General features: G+C 35.7%; 1 protein-coding gene across 1 annotated transcript in view; it reads left to right on the forward strand.

Moving 5' to 3' along the window:
- Window positions 1-25,000, forward strand: part of lrp1bb (low density lipoprotein receptor-related protein 1Bb) — a 235,325-nt gene that overhangs the window by 205,201 nt on the left and 5,124 nt on the right. Inside the window, exons 60-73 of the mRNA XM_037686113.1 lie at window positions 2,577-2,720; window positions 3,004-3,138; window positions 4,141-4,260; window positions 5,349-5,590; window positions 5,778-6,001; window positions 6,561-6,667; window positions 8,084-8,200; window positions 8,441-8,614; window positions 10,354-10,479; window positions 10,808-10,972; window positions 16,687-16,848; window positions 17,396-17,570; window positions 17,920-18,024; window positions 21,747-21,860. Of these exons, the coding sequence (XP_037542041.1) occupies window positions 2,577-2,720; window positions 3,004-3,138; window positions 4,141-4,260; window positions 5,349-5,590; window positions 5,778-6,001; window positions 6,561-6,667; window positions 8,084-8,200; window positions 8,441-8,614; window positions 10,354-10,479; window positions 10,808-10,972; window positions 16,687-16,848; window positions 17,396-17,570; window positions 17,920-18,024; window positions 21,747-21,860 (2,110 nt within the window). The remainder of the gene's footprint in view (window positions 1-2,576; window positions 2,721-3,003; window positions 3,139-4,140; window positions 4,261-5,348; window positions 5,591-5,777; window positions 6,002-6,560; window positions 6,668-8,083; window positions 8,201-8,440; window positions 8,615-10,353; window positions 10,480-10,807; window positions 10,973-16,686; window positions 16,849-17,395; window positions 17,571-17,919; window positions 18,025-21,746; window positions 21,861-25,000) is intronic.

Genomic DNA, 25,000 nt, shown 5'->3' on the forward strand with positions numbered 1-25,000 from the left:
TGGATGGATGGATGGATGGCTGGCTGGCTGGCTGGCTGGCTGGCTGGCTGGCTGGGCAAACTGAAACTGTTTTGACCATTAAATACATGCATAATAAATGTGACTTATACGCTAAAGCAACTTCTATATCTTACAAACCAAAACAGAACCTATATATATTTATTTATATGTGTGTGTGTGTGTGTGTGTGTGGGGGGGGGGGGGGGGTTCAAGAAGATTCCAAAGCGTAATCGTTGTCCCTTTTGTCGTGTTCTGACATGTCGCCTCAAACACAAACGTTCAGTAAATGATCGCCCACACACAGCAGACAGAGAGGGCCAAATAGCTTCTCTCTTCTATCACTCTCTCATTCCTTCTGTCCTCCATTCATCTTCCTCTGATTCCACTGATACTCTCATCCATCTCCTACCTCAGTCCATTACCTCTGACCATTGTAGGCTTCTTCCATCCATCCATCCCTTCAATCTCATCTTAATTCCATCCTCCTCCTCCCCATCACTTCATTATGCTCCTTTTTGCTTCTCATTGTAACAGTGTTGGAGAGTGCTATACTACTTCCATTTGTTCTGTAAATTGGGGGGGGGGGGGGGTGTGAAAACAATACATTCCGCTCAAAATACTGTGATTAAAGTGTGTAAAATGTCCATGTTTGGACAGCATCATCATGAAATCTATTTAGTTTTATGTTTTTATTTGTTTAAATGGCATTTAACTGTTTAGTAAATGGAAGTTGTTTACAGTTTATTGGGGATGTCCCAGTCAATATGTTTTGTCTCTCACTCAATCTAAATATTTTAAGCTTTGGTAACTGCGAGTAAAGAGTCTTAATACAATGGCTGAGTGTCCCACAGCAATGTAATTTATAATTCCAGTTCAACAGATTTTAAATGATGCTGTTGTCTACCATATTTGTAATGTTTTTTTGGTTTGTTTGTTTGTTTGTTTTTTTTTTTACGTACTTTCTCATGCACTACCAGCTGATGTGCGGGTCATGCTGTACAATTGCAGAACCTGTATATCAATAATCACGTTGTTTTTATTTCTCACATTATAACAGAGAATGATGAGAACCTTCAACTTGACTAATTCTCTTGACTTTAACATCTCATTGATTGCCTGCTTTACATGCTCTGTTTTGTGAGACTCATGGAACTGCTGGGCACGCAGCTCTGAATGCTTAGGATCAAATGAGGAGTCAGTTTAGTGTGCAGTGAGGCTAAACGGGGACATCCAGGCAAATACCACATTGCCAAATGTTTGTAGAGAAGTTCATAGAAGTAATACTGGAAAAAACTACCTTGTATGTGGTCAAACAGTTTTATTTTCATTGGACTGCCAGCTTCTTTAAACTCTTATGAGATTAAATTATGCCCAAGCTGGATATCATTCCAATACTTGCCCGATTATAAAGAATCTGGTGACACTTCTGGTTCTGCCACATTGCGTTAGCTCAGCTATTTGACAGCACAGATGACCCAAAAGAGCCGAGATCAAGACTGAACTTTACTCTAAATATTCAGTCTGTCAAGCATTTATGACAGAGGTGTTCAATTAAAACCCAGCAAAGTTTCCCTAAAGGTTTTCATTTCTCTAGCAATAGTCTAAAATACATTTGTACATATAAACATGCTAGAAAAGGTTTTCCGTGTAAATCTACCAGCAATTACAGAAAAAATAGACCACCTAGCATCATTTGTAGTAAATAAAAAAAATAAAATAAATTTAAAAAACGTGCCACCTAAAATGAATAGCTGTAAATGCATAAAAAAGTTTAGAAAGTGTGCTACTTATGGGACTGAGTTTGTTGTCGGAATGATGGTTCTTTGGATGAATGACGAAACGCTTCAACAAAAAGAAACCATCCAGAGGACCTGACTTGACTTTGTTGGTGTTAAAATGTGTACAGTAGTCCCTTGCTACTTCGCGGTTCGTTTATTGTGGACTTGCTTTATCGCGTTTTTTCAAAATAAGAGTGGACATGACACACAATCGGTTGATGGATGAGGCACACAATTAGCATATAATTTATATTTAAACAAACAAAAAATAAATAAACAAAAAAACAAACAAACAAACAAACAAACAAAATATATATATAGCACCTGCTGCACGTGTGTGCTGTCCACACTGCAGGAGAAACTTCCTCGTGCAGCATGTCAGATCTCAGCTCTGCAGTGGAGAAGTGGGCGTGCCAGAGCGCACAGTGGGCGTGGCAGAGCACACAGATCATGACATGCTGTGCTCTTTTAGAGCGTTTAGAGTTTAGAAACATTGTTTAGAATATTGCAAGTGTGTGGGCAGGGTTTAAAATGCCTTTGTATTCTTACTTTGCGTTTTTTCACTTATTACATGGCTTCAGGGTACGGATCCCCAATTGATAAACAAGGGACTTCTGTACTTTCTAAATTAAATGACCCTATATTGAGAAGAATGTGTGAATTAAAAAATTAAAAAATAAGACACAGATAACAAACAAATGTTACAATATCTCACGAGTGTGAATGCAACATGTGCACCTGAATAGCAAGTATTTACTCTCTTTTTTTCTCCCCCTAATTGCGTCATGTGTGCTGAAGCAGAGGAGGTTGCTGGAAGACCTCGACCTTGTGGGAAAACCGAGTTCACCTGCAGCAATCGACGCTGCATCCCAATGCAGCTCCAGTGTGACCTTTTCAGCGACTGTGGTGACGGCGGCTCCGATGAGCAGGACTGCAAGTCATGTAAGCACAGCAACAGCTAACTTGAGCAAACAGATCAAAGAAGTGTTCATAAGAAGATGAAACATGACAAATGTCAAAATGATGTTATCACGTTGCTCAGCAGTTTCCTCACTTTAGAAGTGATGTTTTGTTGTTTATGATAATATATGTGTGAACATGTTTGAGGTGTGCTGTGCTCTGTATGAATGATTAAAATGCCCTCTTAGTTGTTGCACATCAAAAGAAAATCCCAGCATGTGTCTAAGATGCAGAGGTGTAATCAAAGACCTGGATTTATTTATAGTTTCCAGCAGTGATGTATGTGGAAAGAAAACAAATCCGTGTGGGGAAGATGCAATTTGCAACCAAACAAATGCTAACGCGATATGTCAGTGCAAACCTGGCTTTAAGAGGAACCAAAGGACAGGGCAATGTGAAGGTAACGTATGAGCAATTCTTGGCTGTTTTTATAGGTAAATATTTTAGCAAAGTCCATTTTATTTAATGATTTAGTCATCGCTATGTTGCAGTGAAAGCCTTATGATAGACATTTGTTGAAGTTATTTTTAATTTTCTATTCTGGTGAAGATTGTCAGTTGTCCAGGTCATGGTCAATCCAAAGTAAGTTAAAAAAAACAAAAACAAAAAAAAAAAACAAGTGGGCTTCGAAATTATATTTATTCTAGTAAAAATAATAAATAAATAAAAAACGGACAAAAAATAATCAGCTTTTCAAACAGTTTAAATCATAATAAGATAAAATGGTCACCGATGGTGTTTTACTTCCTAATTTATCCCAACCTAAAATATATGAAAGTAAAACTTCAGTTTAAATGTCTGTTGATTTTAGTCTGATTGAGTTATTGCAATGCTTAAGAACAATGTGTACTCTTTCAATAAGAGGTTCATAAACCAGGATTGGGGAAACATAAATTGTAAGTATATTTAAGACACACGTGGTTATCATTTATCTAGCTTTTTTCTCTACAAATATAGATTTTTAAATTTGATAAATGATTTTTTTTTTATATTTATTTGAATTTTGAGGGAAATAATACATGCAGGAAACCAACAAATATAACTAAATTTTATTCTCAGGAAAGTACTACTGCCCTTTACAACCAATCAAGCATTTAGCAGCTTAGAATTTTTATTTTTTTAATAGAACTGAAACATCTGTTGATATCATGAGATAATTCTCTGTAATGAAAACAGACTCTAAGACGGATTCAGCTGTAATAAATGTGTCACAACTCATCTCGTTTCAAAGCAACAAATGAAAACTATTCTCATTATGTTTAATGAGCAGGGAGAAAATATTGAAATGTTATTGTCAGTCTTGCCTTAAACCTTTTGATGACAATGAAAAATGTATGTACTTTCAGAGCACTGTCATATAAACATGATCATGTTAATTTGTTACCTTTTTTTTTCTTCCCAGAGATAAATGAGTGTCTGCAGTTTGATGCATGCCCACATTATTGCACAAACACCAAAGGATCTTTTAAATGCACATGTGATAGGAACTTTAAGGAGGTCAACGGAAACTGCATTGCAAAAGGTGCCATTCTAGAAATCAGTAATAAACATTTTATTTTGCTTTTCGTATGTATGCTTATTCACTACTTAAACAATTTTGTATAATGTTCTTACGGTCGCCCCGAGGTTTAAACAAACAACATTTGAAAAAATGGAAATACATAAAAAAAAAAAAAAACGCTAAGCCAAAGCAGACATGGCCAAACCGGAAATGGTGAAAATAATTGAAGCCAAACTGGATGTGGTGGGGAAAAAAAAAACTGAATTACATTCCAAAAATGCGTTTCTGAAATTGTCGTGAGCTGTTGTGTCCTGCGGGTCTTATCTCGGACCCCAGGCCTACCTCCATCTCAAGAGGCTCCTGGCTCGGACTCCCTCAGAAGTAGTAACAAACACTATCTCAATAGATCAAGGAAACGTGAATTCAGTTTACTAATGGCATTAACTCAAGGAAGGAAAATATTACAGTTTACAGTACTAGCCTCTCCGATACAAATTTGACTCAAGATCAAGGACCAGAAGGGGTTGGATGACACGTTGCCTTTCAACTATATTTGGCCTAGGCTCCGCCTTCTTCCGTGAGCGCAGCCTATCAAGTGAATAAGGGGGCGGACTAAGTGTGATCTTATTGGATCTTATGTGAGCTGACATGTCAGGAAAAATAACGGGATGTAGAAAAGCCTCTCTGCGTGGTGTGGTGAGCCAATAAAGAAATGACAAATAAATAAAAATCTATTCCTCAATGGATATTGAATTCCTGGGAGACTTTTTTTTAGGGTTGCTGGCCCTGTTTAAACCGGTCAGAACCAGGTCATAATCTTATTACAATCCGTCACTGAGCAGATCAAAACCCAGGGTCAGTCTAGATAAAATATTTATATCAAAATGTTGTTTTTTTTTTAAACCACTTATGGTTTAGTTTAATGTAAATGTGTTTTTATTTTATTATTTTTATTTTAATGTAATTCCGTTTTTTCAAATGTTGTTCATTTAGACCTCAGGGCCACCGTATTTTCTAAATGTGTATTTATGTATTGTGTTCAAACTACTACCCACAATAGGATATTACTAGTTTTCTTTTTTTGTAACTTATTTTTGAATATCCTGCAGGAGCAGATGATCGAGTGCTCTACATTGCCAATGATACTGAAATCCGAAGCTTTGTGTATCCATATAACCAGAGCCATGGGCACAAACTGCTCACTCACATTGAGGACAATGCTCGTATCATTGGGATGGATGTTCTGTTTCATCAGCAAAAGTTTATATGGGCCACCCAATTTAATCCTGGTGGAATTTTTTACAAAGACTCTCTTGAAAGAGGCCAAACCAAATCAAATGTTAGGAACATCGTAAGTATCCTTTTATGTCTTCTAAACGATGCTATAGCATATTTTTGGTTTGTAAAATACAAATAAAATAAAATCAAACATAATTTTGCATCATACTTTTTCACTCTGTTGATTTGAAAGATTGAGACTAGTATATGCATTTGTGTTAACTAAAGAGCCTAACACTTGTGCCTGATATACAATGCAGTGTTCAGACTTCCGTCGCCCCAGAGATATTTCTGCTGACTGGATCACAGGGAACATTTATTGGACAGATCATTCTCGGATGCACTGGTTCAGCTATTACACAGCCCACTGGACTAAATTACGATATTCCATAAATGTGGGCCAACTTAAGGGACCGAATTGCACCCGCTTGATTACCGACATAGCGGGAGAGCCGTATGCCATTGCTGTAAACCCAGCTAGAGGGTAAGCTGTGTACTTAGTGATGATCTTTTCTTCCTGTTGATGTTAATCACACATGATTTTAATAAGAGTGCCAATATTATATTGATTGTAATTTCACACACTTGACTACATTTAAATACTGTACAGAATAATGATTTTGGAAAATACAAATGGTCCCCCATGGGTTAATATGCAGTGGCACCTATCAGTGCACCAAATGTGCCTTGCAACAATGGGTTTCACATCACAATTTAATAGTTTTCCAATATTCTGTTTTCAGTTTTATCACCTTCCATTGATGTGTTAGTTTGCAAGTAAAATGTGATATTTATCCAAGTCCCATTGTCTTTAAAAGTGAACCCATAATATATATATATTTTTTTTTTGAATAATACAACAGCAAAGAAAAAATAATTTGAAAAGAAATAGGCTGTTGCAATTATGTTGGCACAATTAGAAATCATCAGGCTACATTTACACATATAGAAATGGCTGTATAGCAGCATATGTTTTGTGCATGTAGTATTTTCTGTTTCTATGCAGCATTTTGCAAGGGAGCATTTCTCTTTCTCTGTTGCAGAATGATGTACTGGAGTGTAATTGGAGATCATTCTCATATAGAGGAATCAGCCATGGATGGATCATTACGCAGAGTACTCCTGGAGAAAAATCTTAGGAGACCCACCGGTTGGTATTTGTGTCTTTATTATTTCTATAACGTTCCTTTCCTCTCATACCTTTGATACACTGATGCTTTTCTGTGGAGTCTCCTTGCACATAAAGAAAGCAACCTTTACTGTAACTGTATTTTTCATCATCCACCTTTATCCTTGAGACTTAGTATGCATGTTGAATGCATTTCCTTTCTGATGGAACATCATGTGATATATGTTTGAGATATCGTGAAGGCTCATTGTTCACATTTGTACCTGTATTTACATATTGTGTATATGACCGAATTACAATATATGTTCTTTATCTGGGGCCAAGATGGGGTAGAGGTAGGACAGCCAACTCATGACCCGAATGTCCCAGGCTCAATCTACAGCCATTTAAACATTGTGGTGTCTCTGAGCAAGGCAACTAATCCCTAATTGCTCCCTGGGCATTTACATAGCTGCCCACTGCCCCACCTGGGTTAAATGCAGAGACCCAATTTTGCCATTGTATGGGGACATGCAATGATGACAATAAATAGCACTTTACTTTACTTATATTGACAGATTACTATGAATGTTGAGCAGCATTTTCTTCAGCCACGCAACATGTTTTTTAAAAATGTGTTTAATTCACATGTAAAAATGTGAAACAATAAAGTCAGACTTAACTGGACAATACCAATGCATATTTGTTAAAGGGAACTAGACATGTTGCTGGTTGACATATTTAGATTGTTTGCTAACTACTTTATATTAGTGTCATCTTTTCCAAAAACATGAGCACAAACATATAAAAATCAAGTTTGTCAGTGTGGATGATACAATAGACCAGTGACTTTAGCTGTTAAAAAAAAAAAAAAAAAAAAAAAACTGCCAATGAATGGAATGGTAGCTTAGGAGGAGCCTAGTAACACAAAGAGAATATAAAAGTAAGGAATAGTTTACAGCCACTCGGTTTGTGTTGGTAGGCCTGTAGGGAGACACTTAGTGCTGATCTAGTTTTGAAGAGCTGCTTTGGCCTCCTTTAATTCGAGGGGTCCGTGCTCTGTCTTGGTCACAAAGACAGAAATTCATCATCAGAGGGCTGAAAGAAAAAAAAAGAAAAAACTATTTAAATGCCTCAGCCAGGTGCTCAGCTTTCTACTCAGACTTTATAGAAAAACTGAAAGTGATTCACACTTTTGAACTAATAATTCCTGAAATTCTCTATTGAAAGCTGCAGCACACAGCTATAATATCTCCAATATAAGAACACTGATGTTTTAATGCAAACAGTGAAAATTGAAATGGATTAAAAGAGACTGCTTTCACAATCCTGTTTATTCCACTGCATTTAATCTGAAATTATTTTACCTTACTAACTGTTTCCTGCACTGAGGTATTCTACAACGATTTCAGTTTAATTTATCAGGTAAATAAATCACTTACCTTCATCCTTCCACAGGGCTGGCAATTGATTACTTCAACCAACGTATTTACTGGGCTGATCCTGAGCTCTCGCAGATAGGGAGCATGAGATTGGATGGCTCAGACCCCCTTGTGACAATCAGTAACAGACACGGTAAAGCCAAAAGAAAAACAAATTACAAGTTGTTTTTCTTTTTTTCCATTTAAACGTATGCTGTCCATGATGCATGCTTGTTTCCTCCACTTCTTATCAAAAAATTGCAACAGTATTGCCTGCGTGTCTCAGAAGAGTAGGTCTCCACACTGTGTTTAGATCAATCTGCTCACAACACATTTCCATGAGCTACAAGATAAGAACTTTCTGTTTGCTTTATTTACGATGTGGTGTATTTAGGAATCTCTCAGCCATACAGAATTGATATATTTGAGGACTACATATTTGGAACTGGACTAAAACACGAGATCTTCAAGATTCACAAGTTTGGAAAACAATCTGTGGATTTTCAGTATTTGGGAGTGGAAAGGCCTACAAATGTTTTCATCTCCCATCGTTACAAACAGCAAGAAGGTAAGTTGTTATGATATAGAGTAGATGTGTATTTAGTAAAGCCAGCAAAGAGATAATATCATAAAATGGTATATCTTTATGTATGTTTTTACTTCTGGGTATGCATATCTTAATTTTGATGTTTTTACATATGAATATGCACTATGATAAAAATGTAAACAGAAAAGGAATAAAACAGTTGACACAACAATTATACTCTTTCTTTTGCACATTAGACATGCAGACTCACATGTTGATTCCCAGATGCAACAAGCAAAGCAAAATTACTTTAAATACAGTAGTCCCTCATTACTTTGTGGTTCATTTATCATGGACTCACTCTATCACGTTTTTTCAAAATAAGATTGGACATGACACACAATTGGCTGATTGATGGATGAGTCGCACGATTGGCATGGGATTTTTATTTAATTATTACTTTTTTTTAATTATTATTTAGCACCTCCTGCACCTTTGTGCTGCTCATACTGCAAGATAAACTTCCTGCTGCAGCTGTTCACTGTGCAGAGCGGAAAAGTGGGCGTGAACAAGAGCACTTGCAGGTGACAGAGTGCAGCCGGAGGCAGGGAGCTGAAATCATGACATTCTGTGCTTTTTTAGAGCATTTACAGTTTAGAAACTTTGTATAGTAAAAGTAGAGCGCAATGGACTTATGTTCAAGCACATTTAAACTATTTGTTGATCTCCAGTGGAAACAAATGGAAAAAAAGTGGAATTACGCAACATGTACACCAGCATGTTTGCATCCCAGAGCTAGAGACACGTAAACATGTGCACACACAGAATAATTCACTACATAAGCAATATGCCACTTTTGAAAAGATAAAACAATGCAATTTTTTTTTTCTATCCCTAACCATTGGATGAAACTGTATAAACCAATATCTATTATTTGTTACATCTATGTTGTTAATACTGAAATAACAGAAGTGAGCCCAGTCTTGGTCAGTTTTTCTCTTACAGAGCAGATTTTCCACCCCCCAGAGACTCATTAGGCTAGCCGTGCACTTTGAGATATGCAAGTCTGTGGGCAGAGGATGCTCTCAGCTCACACAAAGCTATGAAGTGAAGGCTTGAATTTTTCAGCAAAAAAACTTCTAAAAACAATTTAAATGGAGTTGGGTTGGGATCTTTATTCTCTGCTAGTATTGCTGGCATAGATGTTATTGATTGTATGAAATGTAATAGGTAAAAAGAGAATAAATATAAAGAGAACAATATAATTGCTGATAAATTCTTTAAAAAAAAATGTATTATTAGTGGTTTGTTCAATGTTTGACATATATTGTATTATTTAATCAGGTTGCATCTGATTAAAACATAAATGTTGAACTAACTTGTAATAGGAGCTGAACCTGCTTTAACATATACAGAGTTCTGATTGAGTGTTTCTATTGTATTGCTTGTCTGCTCCTGGCAGAATCACGAGGAGTGCTTGAAAAAGCTCCTAATCAATTAGATGAAAGGAAATTGTTAAGAAAATCTGCAGTTGTTGATTTTTCAAAGCAAGGCTCTACATTCAATTTAGTCCAGCATTTTTTCCTGCCTCAAAGAAAACAACACTCGTTAAAACAGAAATTAAAACACTTACAATAATTGCTTTAGTTTAGGGAGAAAAAAAGAAAAGAAAGAATAGCTCTTTCCAGGAACAAGTCTTTATAATCACAAAAAAACACCTAACAGATTATCCACTTGGACCATGTTTTTGTTTGTTTGTTTGTTTGTTTTCCTTTCCGCAGCGTCAAATCCCTGCTTGAGGATGTCTTGTGATTTCCTATGTCTGCTCAACCCAACGGGCGCCCGATGCATCTGTCCAGAGGGGAAAGTTCTGGTTAATGGCACCTGCAGTGATGTCAACACTTCAGGCAGGCTTATGTTTGATCTTTTTGTAGCAATTATTAACAGTTATAACTTTAAGTAGAAAGTACCTTCATAAAACCCTGCAAAGTGGACTTAAATTCTTTAAAAGACCCCTTTTGGACAGCTTTTCATGGCAGTCACTTAAATTCACTCATGTGTGGCACAATGTGGAGTTTTGGGTACTGAACAATTCTGACATCATGCGTGCACTCTAAACTCAGCTTCCCACTTTGGTGGTAGTAGATGTTCCAACATTAGCCACACAAGACTGCTAAATGTGGTGCGACTGCTTCACATTGTAGCACACGTCAAATGATTTTTGCTGTTGTGAAGGTGAACTGTGTCGTCCCCCGTGTGAGAATGGAGGCCGCTGCTTAGCCAATGAGAAAGGAGAATGGAGGTGCTATTGCTGGCCGGACTTTTCAGGGGAGCGCTGTGAGGTCAACCACTGCACAGACTACTGCCTAAATGGAGGCTCCTGCCTGGGTTCACCACTGGGTGAGTGTGATTGGATGTGTGTCATCAGTAAGCATCTGGGACATTTCTATTAAAATATTCTGGTTAATCTCTGCAGGGCTGCAGACATTGCAGTGCATTTCTTGTCTGTCTGCTTCCACTGAATGCTGCATAAAAACATGCACTTGTTGTGTATTTATGGTATTATTGCTAAATTTAAGCATGCATGAACACACTGCTCATAATGGCAGTCCTGCAGTGGAATCATGTATATTAATGTCATGGTAAAATTAAGTTTTATCTGTCAGTTTTATTTTTAAATAGTTTGCCTACTTCTTTCTGCATAATGATCCAGTGTATGATGTCATTCAGACCCATTTATCTTTCTTTAAATTGTCATATCCTCCTCTTTGCAGTTTGAATTAGTAACTTTGGATTTGCCCCTTGAGCAGTTTTATTTTTGAACAAGTCTAAAACTTTCTTTGAAAAAAAAAAAAATGTTTATGTTCTTGTGACTTATTATAAATATGGGTTTATCGTTGAGTTGTATGACGGTTTCTGAAAATGGTTTGTCAGCAGTAGCAAAGAGAGCAAATGATGTAATCCCATAAGATATGTGTTCCCCTTAATTCACACTTGTTGATCACTATACTAAAATAGCAATTACAAGATTTATATTTTTAAATCTCATTTAGAAAAGACAGATACACAAAAATTTGGTGGTTTGGATGTGAATAATTGTACACATTCATCAAAATGTATACAGCAATAAGAAAACTGATACTTTTCAAATGAATGTCTTTTTTTAAGCCAGGTTATACGTTATTATCATTCATTGTAGAGACTTGAACTATCCATCTATCCATCCATTATCTTTTGCCCGCTTCTTCCTTTTTGGGTTGCTGGGGTCACTGGTGCCCATGTCCAGCAATCACTGTGCAAGAAGCGGGGGACACCCTGGATGGGTCTCCAGTCCATCACAGAGACACATAGAGACAAACTCGCTCACTTACACCTAGGGACAGTTTAAGGTTACCAGTCAACCTAACGTGCATGTTTTTGGTCTGTGGGAGGAACCTGGAGTAGCCGGATAAAACCCACACATGCACGTAGAGAACATACAAACTCCACCCAGAAAGGCCCCCGGACTAGGATTTGAACCAGGGTAACCAGCTTTCTGAGAGGCAGCAGCTCTACCAGTTGTACCACCGTGCTGGCAGAATTGAAGTACTGTATGTACAATTAGTGCAGTCCATTAAACAGAATTGTATGTCTATCAAAATAACACACTGATCATGTACACCCTGCAACACCATGTCTTGTTAAAATAGAAATGGTTTGGTGTGTGTGTGTGTGGGGTCGGTAGACGGGGCTCTCACTTCTGTTGATGGGGCGCCCCGCTTGTATAATGGTAGGGAAAACACTGAATATATATACAGTATATAGTGGTAGTTCTTGCAGTGCTTGTAACAATGTACCCTTTGTTAGACTGTTCCTGCTTTGAGCAAATGTTTAAAGCAAAAAAGTATTAGTTGAAATGAGTGACCAAAGATGAGAGAGAAGGAAACAATAAAGCAAACTGGATTTTGTCAAAGCTTCTGCTTTAAAGAAAAAAAAAAAAAGAGACTGAAAGCCAGCTTACTATCACTTTGAGCCTGGAATGTTTCCAGCTTTATCTATAAATACACAAGATGCCTTTGAATTCCAGCTGCTTCCATGCGTTTCAGTATAATTATCAGCAATCAAAATAGTGTTTCATTGCAAATGTTATACGGTGAAATTACAATAATGACATATTTATAATTTTATTTAAATGTGGCTTTTTTCTCTTTTAAATCCTATTTTTCCTCATTTTGTCAGTTTGGGTCTGACTGTAGGTTTTTCTTCAAATACCTTCACAGACACTTTGGTAGGCCATGATTTTTGGATACTGAGCACCATCTCAACACATCTCATGCTTATTGCAGTGCCAGAAAATGTTCTGATAAACCTCAAGTCCCCAGGCAGCATTTGGAATTTTCCACTGTGGTTCTTATACCTCATCTAGAACTTGGAAGATAATTCAAAAGCCAAATGTGTTTTACTTATGTACTGTTTTCTACCTGACACATTCTGTTTCCACCCATTATTTAAGGGCAGTGTCAAGGGAGGAAGAATCTGGTTAAGGGGGGTGTCTGGGTAACTACATTTGACATGAAGCCAAGTAAAATGTATTTCAACTGAGTTGTTTGACCTTTCCTTTAAACAATTTGCATACCTTTAACATGTTCCTGCAATAATAATTACTTTGTAAATAGCATTGTAGGTTTTCTGTTTTCTACACTTGGTGAGTGCTGAGAATGTAACACTTGTGACATAAGGGGAATGAGGAGAGGACTATTTGTGCGTCTTGTGTCAAGGGCTGGAGGATTTGGTCAAACATATTTATACATTTTAATCGTCTCAGTCATATATTAATTGATAAAACTGATAATTTTGATTATTAAAAAAATGTGAGCATACTAGTTAGAGTCTGGAGGTTTTTGCAAAATATCTAAATTGCCATTAAGTTGCATAGGTACATGTAGTTTGTTCAACGTCAAATAACGGGTATGTCACACAGATTCAAAAAGGCAATTGCCATTACAAACGTTAGTCAACAGAATTAGGACAAAATAGCAGAAATAATTATCTGTTTGGTTCAAAAATAGCATGACAATATGTAGGTATGTTAATGTACCATCTGCCTTTGTGAGCTGTGAGTGGCTGTATGAAATATAACTGTTTGCTGTCTCCTGCATCCATATATCTCAGATGTTCAATGCTGCCTTTGCAGTGTAATGTTTGATCTGAGCTTATTGTTAAAAGAATCCTTTGCTTCTTTGCCGTCACTACAAAAATACCCACCCAACAGTCCACATGGGAAACAGGGACTGAGCCACATCTCAGAGAGTCTGAAGTATCTGAATAACAAGAGAAAATTAATGCCTTTTGGGGTTTGAGCTACATGTGTTGAATGGTGGCTTTAAAGAATGTTCCTTGCAGCGCGAAAAAAAGCAGTTTTACTCGCACAAATAAACAACGTGACAACTTTTTTGAACAACTTCGTCACACTGCTGGTGTCTGGCTTGTTATATTGTTGCTCTTTGTAATTAAAATCAAATATATATTTTTTTCTATTTTATTTAAATCATTCTACGCACACACACACAAACCAATGCAAAGCACAAGCCAGACATTTCAATATCTCTAAACTATACAGAATGCAGACCTTTGCCACTTTAAATGTTGTAAACCTCATTATTTCATGGGCATTTCAACCCAACATTATCCTAACCACATACTGCAAATGGGAACAGTGACATTACCAACTAGTGTAATGTGACGTACATGGGTACACTTGTATCCATGGCAATGCAGTTATCCATATTACCGATACAAGAAGTTGTCACTTATTACATTTCTAAGCACCCCTTAAATCTGTCTCCTGCTTATGTCTGCTCATTAGGAAACCTGGAGTATGTCATTGGGATACTTGAACTATTTTAAGAAAGAATATGCAGATTGTTTTCTAACATTTGGTGTTTTCTAACTCCAAAAAGTAAATGGACATAATTACCTTATGATTTATCCCCTTACAATGATTACAATTACAATTTAAGATTAAATGCATATTTCATATTAATGCATATTTATATTGAAACAGACTTGTATTGTGCCTTTAAAAGTGTAAATATTATGATATGTTATAAGTGTGTCAGAGTGAAGTAAACTCTCCAGTGATTGTTTTTGGAGTCATATTTGCAACCTTGGCAGCATGATGGAACAGTGGTTAGCATTGTTGCCTCACAGCAAGAAGGTCCTAGGTTCAATTCCCGGTTGGACCTGGGGTCTTTCTGTGTGGAGTTTGCATGTTCTTCTCGTGCTTGCGTGGGCTTTCTCCGGGTACTCCGGTTTTCTCCCACAGACCAAAAACATGTATGTTAGGCTGCCTTCAGGCCCAGACTTCCCTTGCAAAAAAGATCTGTGATCTCAATGGGATTTGCCTGGTTAAATAAAGGTTAATAAAATAACCTTGCTATAACTATTCACTTCATGACAGTGCATTCAGTCTGCAGTATATTTCATATCGCCACAGATAAATGTACTTTGCCAGTATTATGGATGAGAACTCAGTGCTCAGACTATTAAATGCTTAGGATGCATTACTTTAAAAAGTGACACTTTCTGGAATTACACCATCTGAAAGTTTTCAACAAAAGCAAGAATGATTACCAAGAAGGTGAAGAGGTGGTCCTCACTCCAAGTGTGGAATATAAAAACCATTTGGTGGCCTGATTAGAATGCTTCCACAATTTCTTGCAGTGAGGAATATTCCAGACATGTCGGACGAGGAATAAGACTGTGGTCAGAATGAGAACACACTGGAGCAATTATTTGCTTCTTGTGTCTCACCTGGATTAAACAAATAAAATAAAATAGATCATCCTGGAGGACAGAACTGACAAAAAGGATACGTCAGCTTATTTTCATGGCTGTCAGCCGTTGCCTTGAGCCGTACATGAATATGTACTGAAAATACAAAAGTTGAGCGTATGTGTATATTTAAATGCATTCTGCATTATTAATGGGTATATCTTTTTTTTTTTTTCACTTAGTTCTTTTTTTTTTGAGTTGTGCATAATAAACATTTGCTATATATGAAACTGTCCGTGATGCTAAAAATGTTATTAGCACTGTGAGCTCAAATGCTTAAGTGAATCTGTGTGGAGTGTATGTGTCAGCATGGTGCGCAGGTTTTCCTTCGCAAACATGAATTTTAGGTATATTTGAGATGCTAAACAGGCCAGGAATCCTTCTATGATGCATCTTCTGTGGAGCTCAGGTTGTGCAGGTTGTTTTACTTTATGAGCAAAATAATAAGATGTTAGGTTACTCTCCTGTACGTTCATGTAACAATTGTTGAGTACAGATAAACATATTAGACAAACAGAAACAGTTGTATTTTTTTAGATAATGGTCAGTGAATTCACATAACTGACATACATATAATTTTGCAAACATCATTCAAACAGAAAGAGCATTTGTTTAGTTTTATTTTTTGACCACACATATAAAGTACTGTATGTGGGAAAAAAACAAAAAAAAAAACAATAAGTAAAGGTTACAACACAAGTTTTACTTTCAATTACTGTATACATTATATGTGCATATTTTTCATATTAGAAAAAAAATCACACATGCATCAGACAAAGCAGACAAGCAAAAAAAAAATCTCAAATTTTAGCACCAACAAGATTTTTTTTTTATTACACATGTTATTGCACAATTGCATGCACATGCATGATAAGCTTCTGTGCAGATGATCTAAAATGCAAAAAGATAAATTTGCACAGTCCTAAACTTTCCACTCTGGCAAACACATAATTAATAAATCATATTTAATAAAACACAGATGTTTCTGTAACTTAATTCAGAAGCTGAACAAAGAAAATAACCAAAATGTAATATAATGCACATAAGTATAACTCTGCAAAAAATAAATAAATACATAAATAAATCTGCAGAAACAAATAAGCATAAGAGAAGAATAATATAAATACTGTGTAGCTTAAAAAAGGCTAGATTTACCACAGAATGAAACGGGAAAACTTTGAGAGAATATTTAAACATTATAAGTCACAAAGTTGAAATCAGGTAAATGAAATAGTGAATTTGTATTTTTCTCAGCATAAAATAATCTTCCTGTTGTGTATATTTTTGTCCTTTTTGTCCAGGAAAGCCAACATGTCGATGCCCTGTTGGATTCTCGGGGCCTTTCTGTGAGAAAAGAATTTGTGACAGTTACTGTTTAAATGGTGGAACGTGTGACATCACTGAGGGAAACCAGCCTGTGTGCCGCTGTATGGCAGAATATACCGGGGATCGCTGTCTATACCGTGAGTTCTGTACCATAACTTGGCATCGAGAAACAATGTCATGTTTATCACAGAACATATGTCATAAATATAAACAATGTTTGCACGTGATCCCAAAAAAACATTAATTTGAGTTTTGGTTTTGCTGCATAAAATTCACAGAATAAAACATTTTAAGATTCAGTGTAAAACAAGAACAACTGTCAAAAGTATTATACTGGATTTTTCACTAACACCATGTTTGCTTCAGTTTGCAGATAAACAAAATATGAATTCTTCCATCAAACAACCTTTGGGTGTTTTTGTAGCAGAGCGATCTATTTTGCGTTGCCATGTTTGAAATAATGGGTTGTGGGAAAACAATTTCAGTTGCACATCATTAGTATTTTCCCACTGTTGTTTGCCCAAGGGGTGAAATGTTTTCATCTGTGGCTAAGATGTCATTTGATGTGGATAATTAAGTCTAATTAAAAGCCCTGTACAATTCTAATCTAACTAGCTCCAGCTGTAAGTTATACACTAACCTCCTTTTTTTTTTTTTTTTTTTCATTCTCTTAATGTGGAACAGATATCTGTCATCACTACTGTGTGAACTCAAAGGCCTGCACGTTATCCAGTAGTGGCAACGTGGAGTGTGTGTGTCCTGCTAGATTCGAGGGAAATAAGTGCGAAGTGGACAAATGCCTCAGATGCCACGGAGCTCCCTGCCTTATTAACGAGGAAACGGGAGACGTGGTTTGCAAGTGAGTCCTTTCTGTGCTTGCATCATCCCTGTCACTGCAGTATGAACAGTTCCTGTTCGTTTATATAGAAGCTTCCGGTCCCTAATGTATTTTCAACCTAAGTCACAGTTCTGTCACTACATGCTACTGGCTAATTGAACTGATTTGATCGCATTTGAAAAATGCGTTAGTTCACACACACCGCATCATTTAAGTGTTGGTAATGCCAATGAATAGGAGCCAAATAAACTGCCCTCCTTTACATAAATCAAATATTTATGCAGTATATATATATATATATATATATATATATATATATATATATATATATATGCCTGTAACTAAAGTCAATTATTTCTTCACCTTCCAGCTGCACAAATGGCAGAATAGCACCAAGCTGTCAGCTGTGTGATGGATATTGCTACAATGGAGGTACCTGTCACCTCGACCCTGACACCAGCCTGCCTTTCTGTCAGTAAGTTGCTGCTTAATGTGGAAAAATGTATGTTCTCCATTCACACTTGGTTCCATTCAAATACTGACTCTGTGCTTTTAAAAGACTTGCTTTTAAAGCAGAGAAAAAAAAAATCATCAAGGGATACGTTTTCCTTGCTTCAAGAATTCTACAAGATAAGTGTCTCCTTCAGAAGGGAAAGAAAATCCTAAATTGTGGCAAGATTTGATGTCACTGTTCGGAGGCCATGGAGCAGCAGGGGGCTGAGTGCATGTACACCATCCTGTGCAGCATGACACCTCGCTGTGGCTTAAGGTTTTAAAGCAGTTGGAAAATGGTTTCAAACTGCTTCAAAGCCTGCCATTCTGAACATATCGCACTGTTTCTCTTTGCACTTTAGAGCTGATGTCTGGTCTCTTTGACCATCTTCAGTGGAAGGTTTTAAATATTATATGTTTTTTGTCTATCAAAAAAAAAAAGTTTCATATCTTTGGTTTAACACACCATGAAACTCCAAAACTTGTACCAGACATAAGAATGAGTGACACATGAGGGAATCAACATTACTCACAGGGCTTCTTAAAAAATAATACATTCTCAGCTATATACATTCATTGCTGAATTAAAACTTTGTCCAAGGAGGAAATTGGGAATCCATTTCAAACGCCGTCTGTCTATTTTTTAAATGCTCATTGTCCACTGTATTAAACTGAAATTTGCAGTCGCTGCCCGGATTTCAGGGGATAAAATCAATTTCTATGCAAATGAATCCATCTTATTGGATGAGGTTAACAGATCTTAACAATGTGTTTTATCGTTTGCTCCAAAGACCAGAGATTTTGTGAGATGATGAATATCCTGGTGTCTAGAAATCATGAACCTTAATACTCCTTTTTAATGTACATTTCATCAACCCTTCTCAAAGCCAACAACATTGTTTAATTTTTTATTTATTTTTTTTGCTTTAAACACTTGTACAAAAAAATATAGAGGAAATCTGTAATATTCTTCCTAAAAACAAGAAGCAAATCATTGTCCACCTCATAAAATTTAATTTGTCCAACAGTACTGGTAAGCTAAATAAACATATTTCATATTTGGAATGTAAATTGTTATTTATATATATGTATATATATATATATATATATATATATATATATATATATATGCACTTTTAATAAAGCCTTAGGCTTTAATAGCTGCTAAATACTGGCTCAGAATCATAGTGTATGCTTTTGTTTTTCCAATGTTAGCGTATAAAACTTAATACATATTGGTTTTAAGGTTTCGTTTTTTTAAATTGAACTCTTTGCAACTTTAATTTTATTTTTTTTATTTTTTGTTTTTATTTATTACAAATTGAGACCAATCAGCAATGTAAAGCAACTGAGCAACAACACATACTTTTTTATTTTAATGTTATAGATGTGTTTAACTGCCTTAACATTTAGGGTTTCAAAAATAAGTAAAAAAACAGACAAAAGCGTCCATCTGTCCTTTTGAACATTGTCAACACCAACAATGCAGAAGTGCAGATAATTTACAACTAATACTAGTTTTAAAATGGTGCAACAACAACAACAAATAATATTTAAATGTTATTTTTACTCAAGCATAAGGTTAATACGACTGAGTATTAGGGCCACGCTAAGAAAAAAGAAATAATTATGAAATAAAGTCATAGTATTACGAGAAAAAAGTCATAATATTACAAGAATAACTCGTAACACATCCTGGGTTGGCTTGAACCTGCTGTGGACAGCCTCCAATGTAAGTCACTGTGTTTATGAAATAATCTGCAATCACTTTTGGGTCAATGTTTGTGAAATGTGCCTCCATCCACATTATGTAAATGATAAATGGACTGTACTTATATAATGGTAAAGGGTAAATGGACTGCATTTATATAGCGCCTTTCTATCTTATCAAGATACTCAAAGCGCTTTACGCTACAATCTGTGTCCTCGTTTACCCATTCATACAGCACTCTACTAGAACTCTACAAAGCTAATTGAACAAATCATTCTAAAGAGACTACTGGTAATCAAAGCTTGAGATCACATTCATACATCAATGTGACACACATCGGAAGCAGTGAGGGGTCACTGTCTTGCCCAGGGACACTTCGGTGTGTGACTGCTGGTGGAATTGAACCCCCAACTCTTGCATTAAAGGACAACTGCTCTAACTACTCAGCCACAGCTGCCCCATTATGTAACGACTAAATCCATCAGTGCAGCCATTAATTGCAATGCCATACGGCTTCAGTTTAACATAAGAATCCATATGCCACAGAGTGTTGGACCCCCTGCTATTGTACTGCTGACGTCAACATTTATCACTTTACCGCAGTTGTAAGACTGCTTTTTTTTGTAAGAGTTCTGATAATATTATGACTTTATTCTTGTAATATTTCAACATTATTCTCGTATGACTTTATTCATGTAATATTATGACTTTATCTCGTAATATTATGACTTTATTCTAATAATATTTCAAAAGTATTCTCGTGCAACTTTATTCTCATAATATTGGTACTACGACTTTATTCTTGTATTATTTCAACTTTGTTCTCTTAATACTTTATTCTCGTAATACTACAACTTTATTTTCATATTATTTCAATTTTATTCTCGTAATATTACAACTTTATTCTTGTCATATTTCAACATTATTCTCATACAACTTTATTCTCTTAATATTACAACTTTATTCTCGCAATACTACAACTTTATTCTCATACGACTTTATTCTCATAATATTACAATTTTATTCTCGTACAATTTTATTCTCGTTATACTATGACTTTATTCTTGTATTATTTCAACTTTATTCTTGTAATATTTCAACATTATTTTCATACGACTATTCTCGTAGCATTACAACTTTATTCACATAATACTACAAATTTGTTTTCGTAATATTATGATTTTATTGTATTATGGCTTTATTCTCATAATTTCATGACTTTTTTTCCTTGTAATGTTTTTTTTTTTTCTTTTTTTTTTTTCTTAGCATGACCCTAATACTAATATAACAGAAGCCCTACCTTAACATTTGTGGTTAAAAAGTAGAAAACAAACTAAAAATCTTCCGTCTGTCCTTCTGGACATTGTCAACACCTACAATGCAGAAGTTCAGATAATTTACAATTTATACTAGTTTTAAAATGGTGCAGCAACAACAACTACTGTTTTAATGTTTTTTAAGAAATCATAAGGTTAAAGAATGGTATTAATTGTATTCTGATTAGAAAAAAATGATAAATAATTTTAAGAATGTATCAAATGCATTTTGTGTCATTGTTTTGTATTTAGTTTGTGTTAAGAGAAGCTTTTGCAATATTAAGCTTGTTTGACTGAGTTTAAAATGTTTCTCATGTTTTAAACATGATGAAAATCTCCTGATTATCCATTTCCAATGCATTCTTGTTATGGTAATATGTTTTTAGAAAGGTTTTTTTTTTTTATTTTTAATCTTACTTTTTCTTCACATCTTGATGATTACACCACTTACACACCATATTTTTCCCTAAAAAAATGCTATCTAAAAGAACAAAGGATTTGTGCTCATTTGTTATAAATTACTATCTTTTGAATGAAGATTCAACACATAGTTATTCCATTTTTACCTAAAGATACTATAAGGATTTAGTGAGTCAGTCTCCATTCTTCCAGTATCCAAATGTTCAACAAGATACCTTCTCTGAGCCCTTTTATCACTGCCAACACAATGTTTTGCAGCTGCACGTCAGGGTTCAAGAACCAACGTTGTGATGAGCTGGCCAACCCCTGCGATTACTTCTGTCAGAATGAGGGGATGTGCACATTAACAGTTCTTAACAAACCACGCTGCAAGTAGGTCCCTTTCACCTCTTCAGCCATGTTCAGAGCCAACTCACCCACCTTGTACCCACACTCACCTCCACTCCATCTTGGATTCATTTCCGTCTCAGCGCAGTATTTAGACCTGGGCCCTTCTTGTAGCAACCTGTCAAGTAACAAGTGCTAGATAACAGAATGAATTGGCAGGAAAAATATAAATAGAAAGCTATTCTAAAATGTATTTTGAACTTTTTTTTTATTTAGAATAATCATTTAAGTAGATTGTTGTATTTTTTGACATCAGTTTAAATTATTAAACTTGCCTTTAGTAATTTTTTTTTACACTTAAAAATGCAAATGCTCCTATGAAGGCGTCAACATGCTTCTCTGTGTCCAATGCACACACAAGTGCATTTGCACTATATCAGTGGCAGCTGCCTTGATTTGTTCATCTACAATTTACACTCCATTGGCAGTAATGCAACTGTCTGCTCACAACAAAAGGAGAAATTAGGTTAGTATTTTTTCATTAGGAATTCAAAGCAGTTTTTCTGACCCTGTGATTCCAATTGTAGATAACAACGATCTTCTGTCACGGTTCTTTAACATAAATTTCTCTACTGCTTTCCTCCTTCCTCTGTGTTTAGTGCCCTCTTTTTTATTGGCAAATTAATTTAGCACTGTCACTGTCTGCGATCTATGCTCACATATATGTAGGCTTCACACATTTGTCTGCAGAAGGACTTGGCAAATTGGTTCACATGGCAAATGTTTTGTTGTAAGGACCTCACAGTCTAATTGATAGCGGAGCAGACTGGGACGCATACATTCTGTTTATGTTTGCAAACAAAAATATGTATTTCACCTAAAATCAAATAATGAATAAAAAGAAACCCAAATAAGACTTAATGTGGTAAAGTACTTCATTTTTATTTATTATTATTATTTTTTATTTATTTATATTTTTTTATGGCTCATTTTGTGCAGACTTTTCCTAGTTGCTAAATTGTGTTTGCATTCTTTTGCAAAGCTAAGAGAAACCGGTGATATCAGCATCACTTACAGCATGCAGGCAAGCATATCACCTAAAGTATCAACCTATATGTTTTAATCAATTATGTATGGCCTTGTCCACATGAAAATGTTGGAAATCTATATCTAAAATAACTATCTACTGTATCTACTGCGCTAAAAATATTGTAAACACAGCGCCATTGCTAGAAATATTTTATCCACATAAACACAGAAAACTATGCAAAATGTTGTAGCAACCTAAATGTGGTGTTGTAATGTTGGCTGAAAAATGCACCAACAACAGGAACGAAGAGGTGCTGCAGACTCATAAGGCTTAAACTTTGGGTAGGAATTAACAGAATCAGCTTTATTGCCATTGCACCAAAGCACAACAAAATTGTATTTCAGTACAGCCTGTCCGAGTAAAACACAAACAAACAGACACGAGTAGATGGAGGTGTCTGAGGCTGTGGCCTCGTGGGAGGAGCTGCCCTTTTCGTTTAGATAAGGAAAAGAGAAACATGAGGGAAGAGGAGCATAGAGGAGCATAGAGGAGATAGTAAACACAATAAGAAAGAATGGAATGGGTTAGATTTTTTTTTTTTTCAAATTGTTCCCATGTCTCGCTTTTTTTAAACATATATATGATTTACATTTGACCTGACTGAACATTGTTGGATTTCATACCAGGATTACTGAGTATGGACTATGGTGGATCTACATTTTAGGTTAATTTATGTACTGCATGATTTAGTATTGTTGACAGTTCAAAAATGTGATAAAACATCACTTTGGCCATGGATTTGTTGGAGTAATGTTAAGGATTGTTGTCCTGCTTCTATTGAAGGCAACATTGTTCGTCATCAACCTTGTCTGTTTTTAGAAGAAATGCAACATACAAAGATGTTGCTGTTCAGAAGCTAGTGTCAGCAGTGCAAACTCAAGTTCGTAATTTGTTGTTTTTCTCGTTAACTCCGTCACACTTGGGGTTTTAAATTATATGTATTGAATGTCAAAGTTTTCAAAATATCTAAATTTAGGCTGTTGGCATGAAAACACCAAGGTGGCATTCATTTTATTTTTTTTCTTTAGTCTGTAATCCAGTTGAAAAAAAAAAATAATAATATGAGTCTTTTAAAATGATGTTTCCATGTGGACAAGGGCTGAAACAAACAAACAAAATCCCATATGATAGTAATATTAACACACATTACCCATAATTTCAAGGTAATCCTCAGATATTTGGGATGATATTCAAAACATCAGGTGCTAGCTGATTTAGTACTTATTACATTGACAGTTGCTGCATGACTCAGCATTATTGTTGCCCCCTATTACCACTATGTCACCCATCTCATGCAATTATCACGCTGCACAAGTGATTTAAGGGGGAATGAAAACATGGCACCGTCGGTGTGATGTGTGTTTTAATGTATGCATTAGTAGCCTGCTCATGATTGGTAGCTTATCAGCTGCTAGTGGGCCACATTCAGCTTAATTGACCAGGTCAAAATCAATTGGAGGGAATTAATTGGTGTATATTTTGAAGCATTTAAATATGATACTATATATATATATATATATATATATATATATATATATATATATATATGTATGCACATTTCTTTTCCATTGATAGTTTCTTTTTTTGGTTTATCCCCACTAAAGAAGATCAAACTCAATTTTTTCTCTTTTCTTTTTATGTCGCTCTGACATTTTGTCCTACGGGGTGTGATTTATTTCTCACGTCTATGAAGTTGCATTCTTATTTTCGACAGCCTGATGTTCTGAGTCAAAGAGTGCACGCAATTTAAAATAATTTCATTGCCCAGCCGCACCCACCAGATCACTCATGCTTTACGGGCCCATCTGTGTCAGTGGTGTAAAATTAAAAATCACCTCTTCTAACAAGGGTCATACATCACCCTCATTGGTCTCCATTGGAACATGAATGAGATGACATGTCACTGCTGTCATTTCTATGATTTGTTTTGTTATTATTTTTTTTATGCATTTAAGATTCAACATAGTAAATAAAACACACGTGTATGTACAAAGTAATTTCTCTCTGCAGGTGGTGTTTTGTTTGTGTTGGATCAGAGCATCTCATAGTGACACAGGGTTTTAAATGTGAGCCTGTCTCGTCTTACTGTAGTTCA

Source organism: Nematolebias whitei, chromosome 13 (genome assembly GCF_014905685.2).
Source record: "Nematolebias whitei isolate Nwh7 chromosome 13, NemWhi1, whole genome shotgun sequence".
NCBI classification, from domain to species: domain Eukaryota; kingdom Metazoa; phylum Chordata; class Actinopteri; order Cyprinodontiformes; family Rivulidae; genus Nematolebias; species Nematolebias whitei.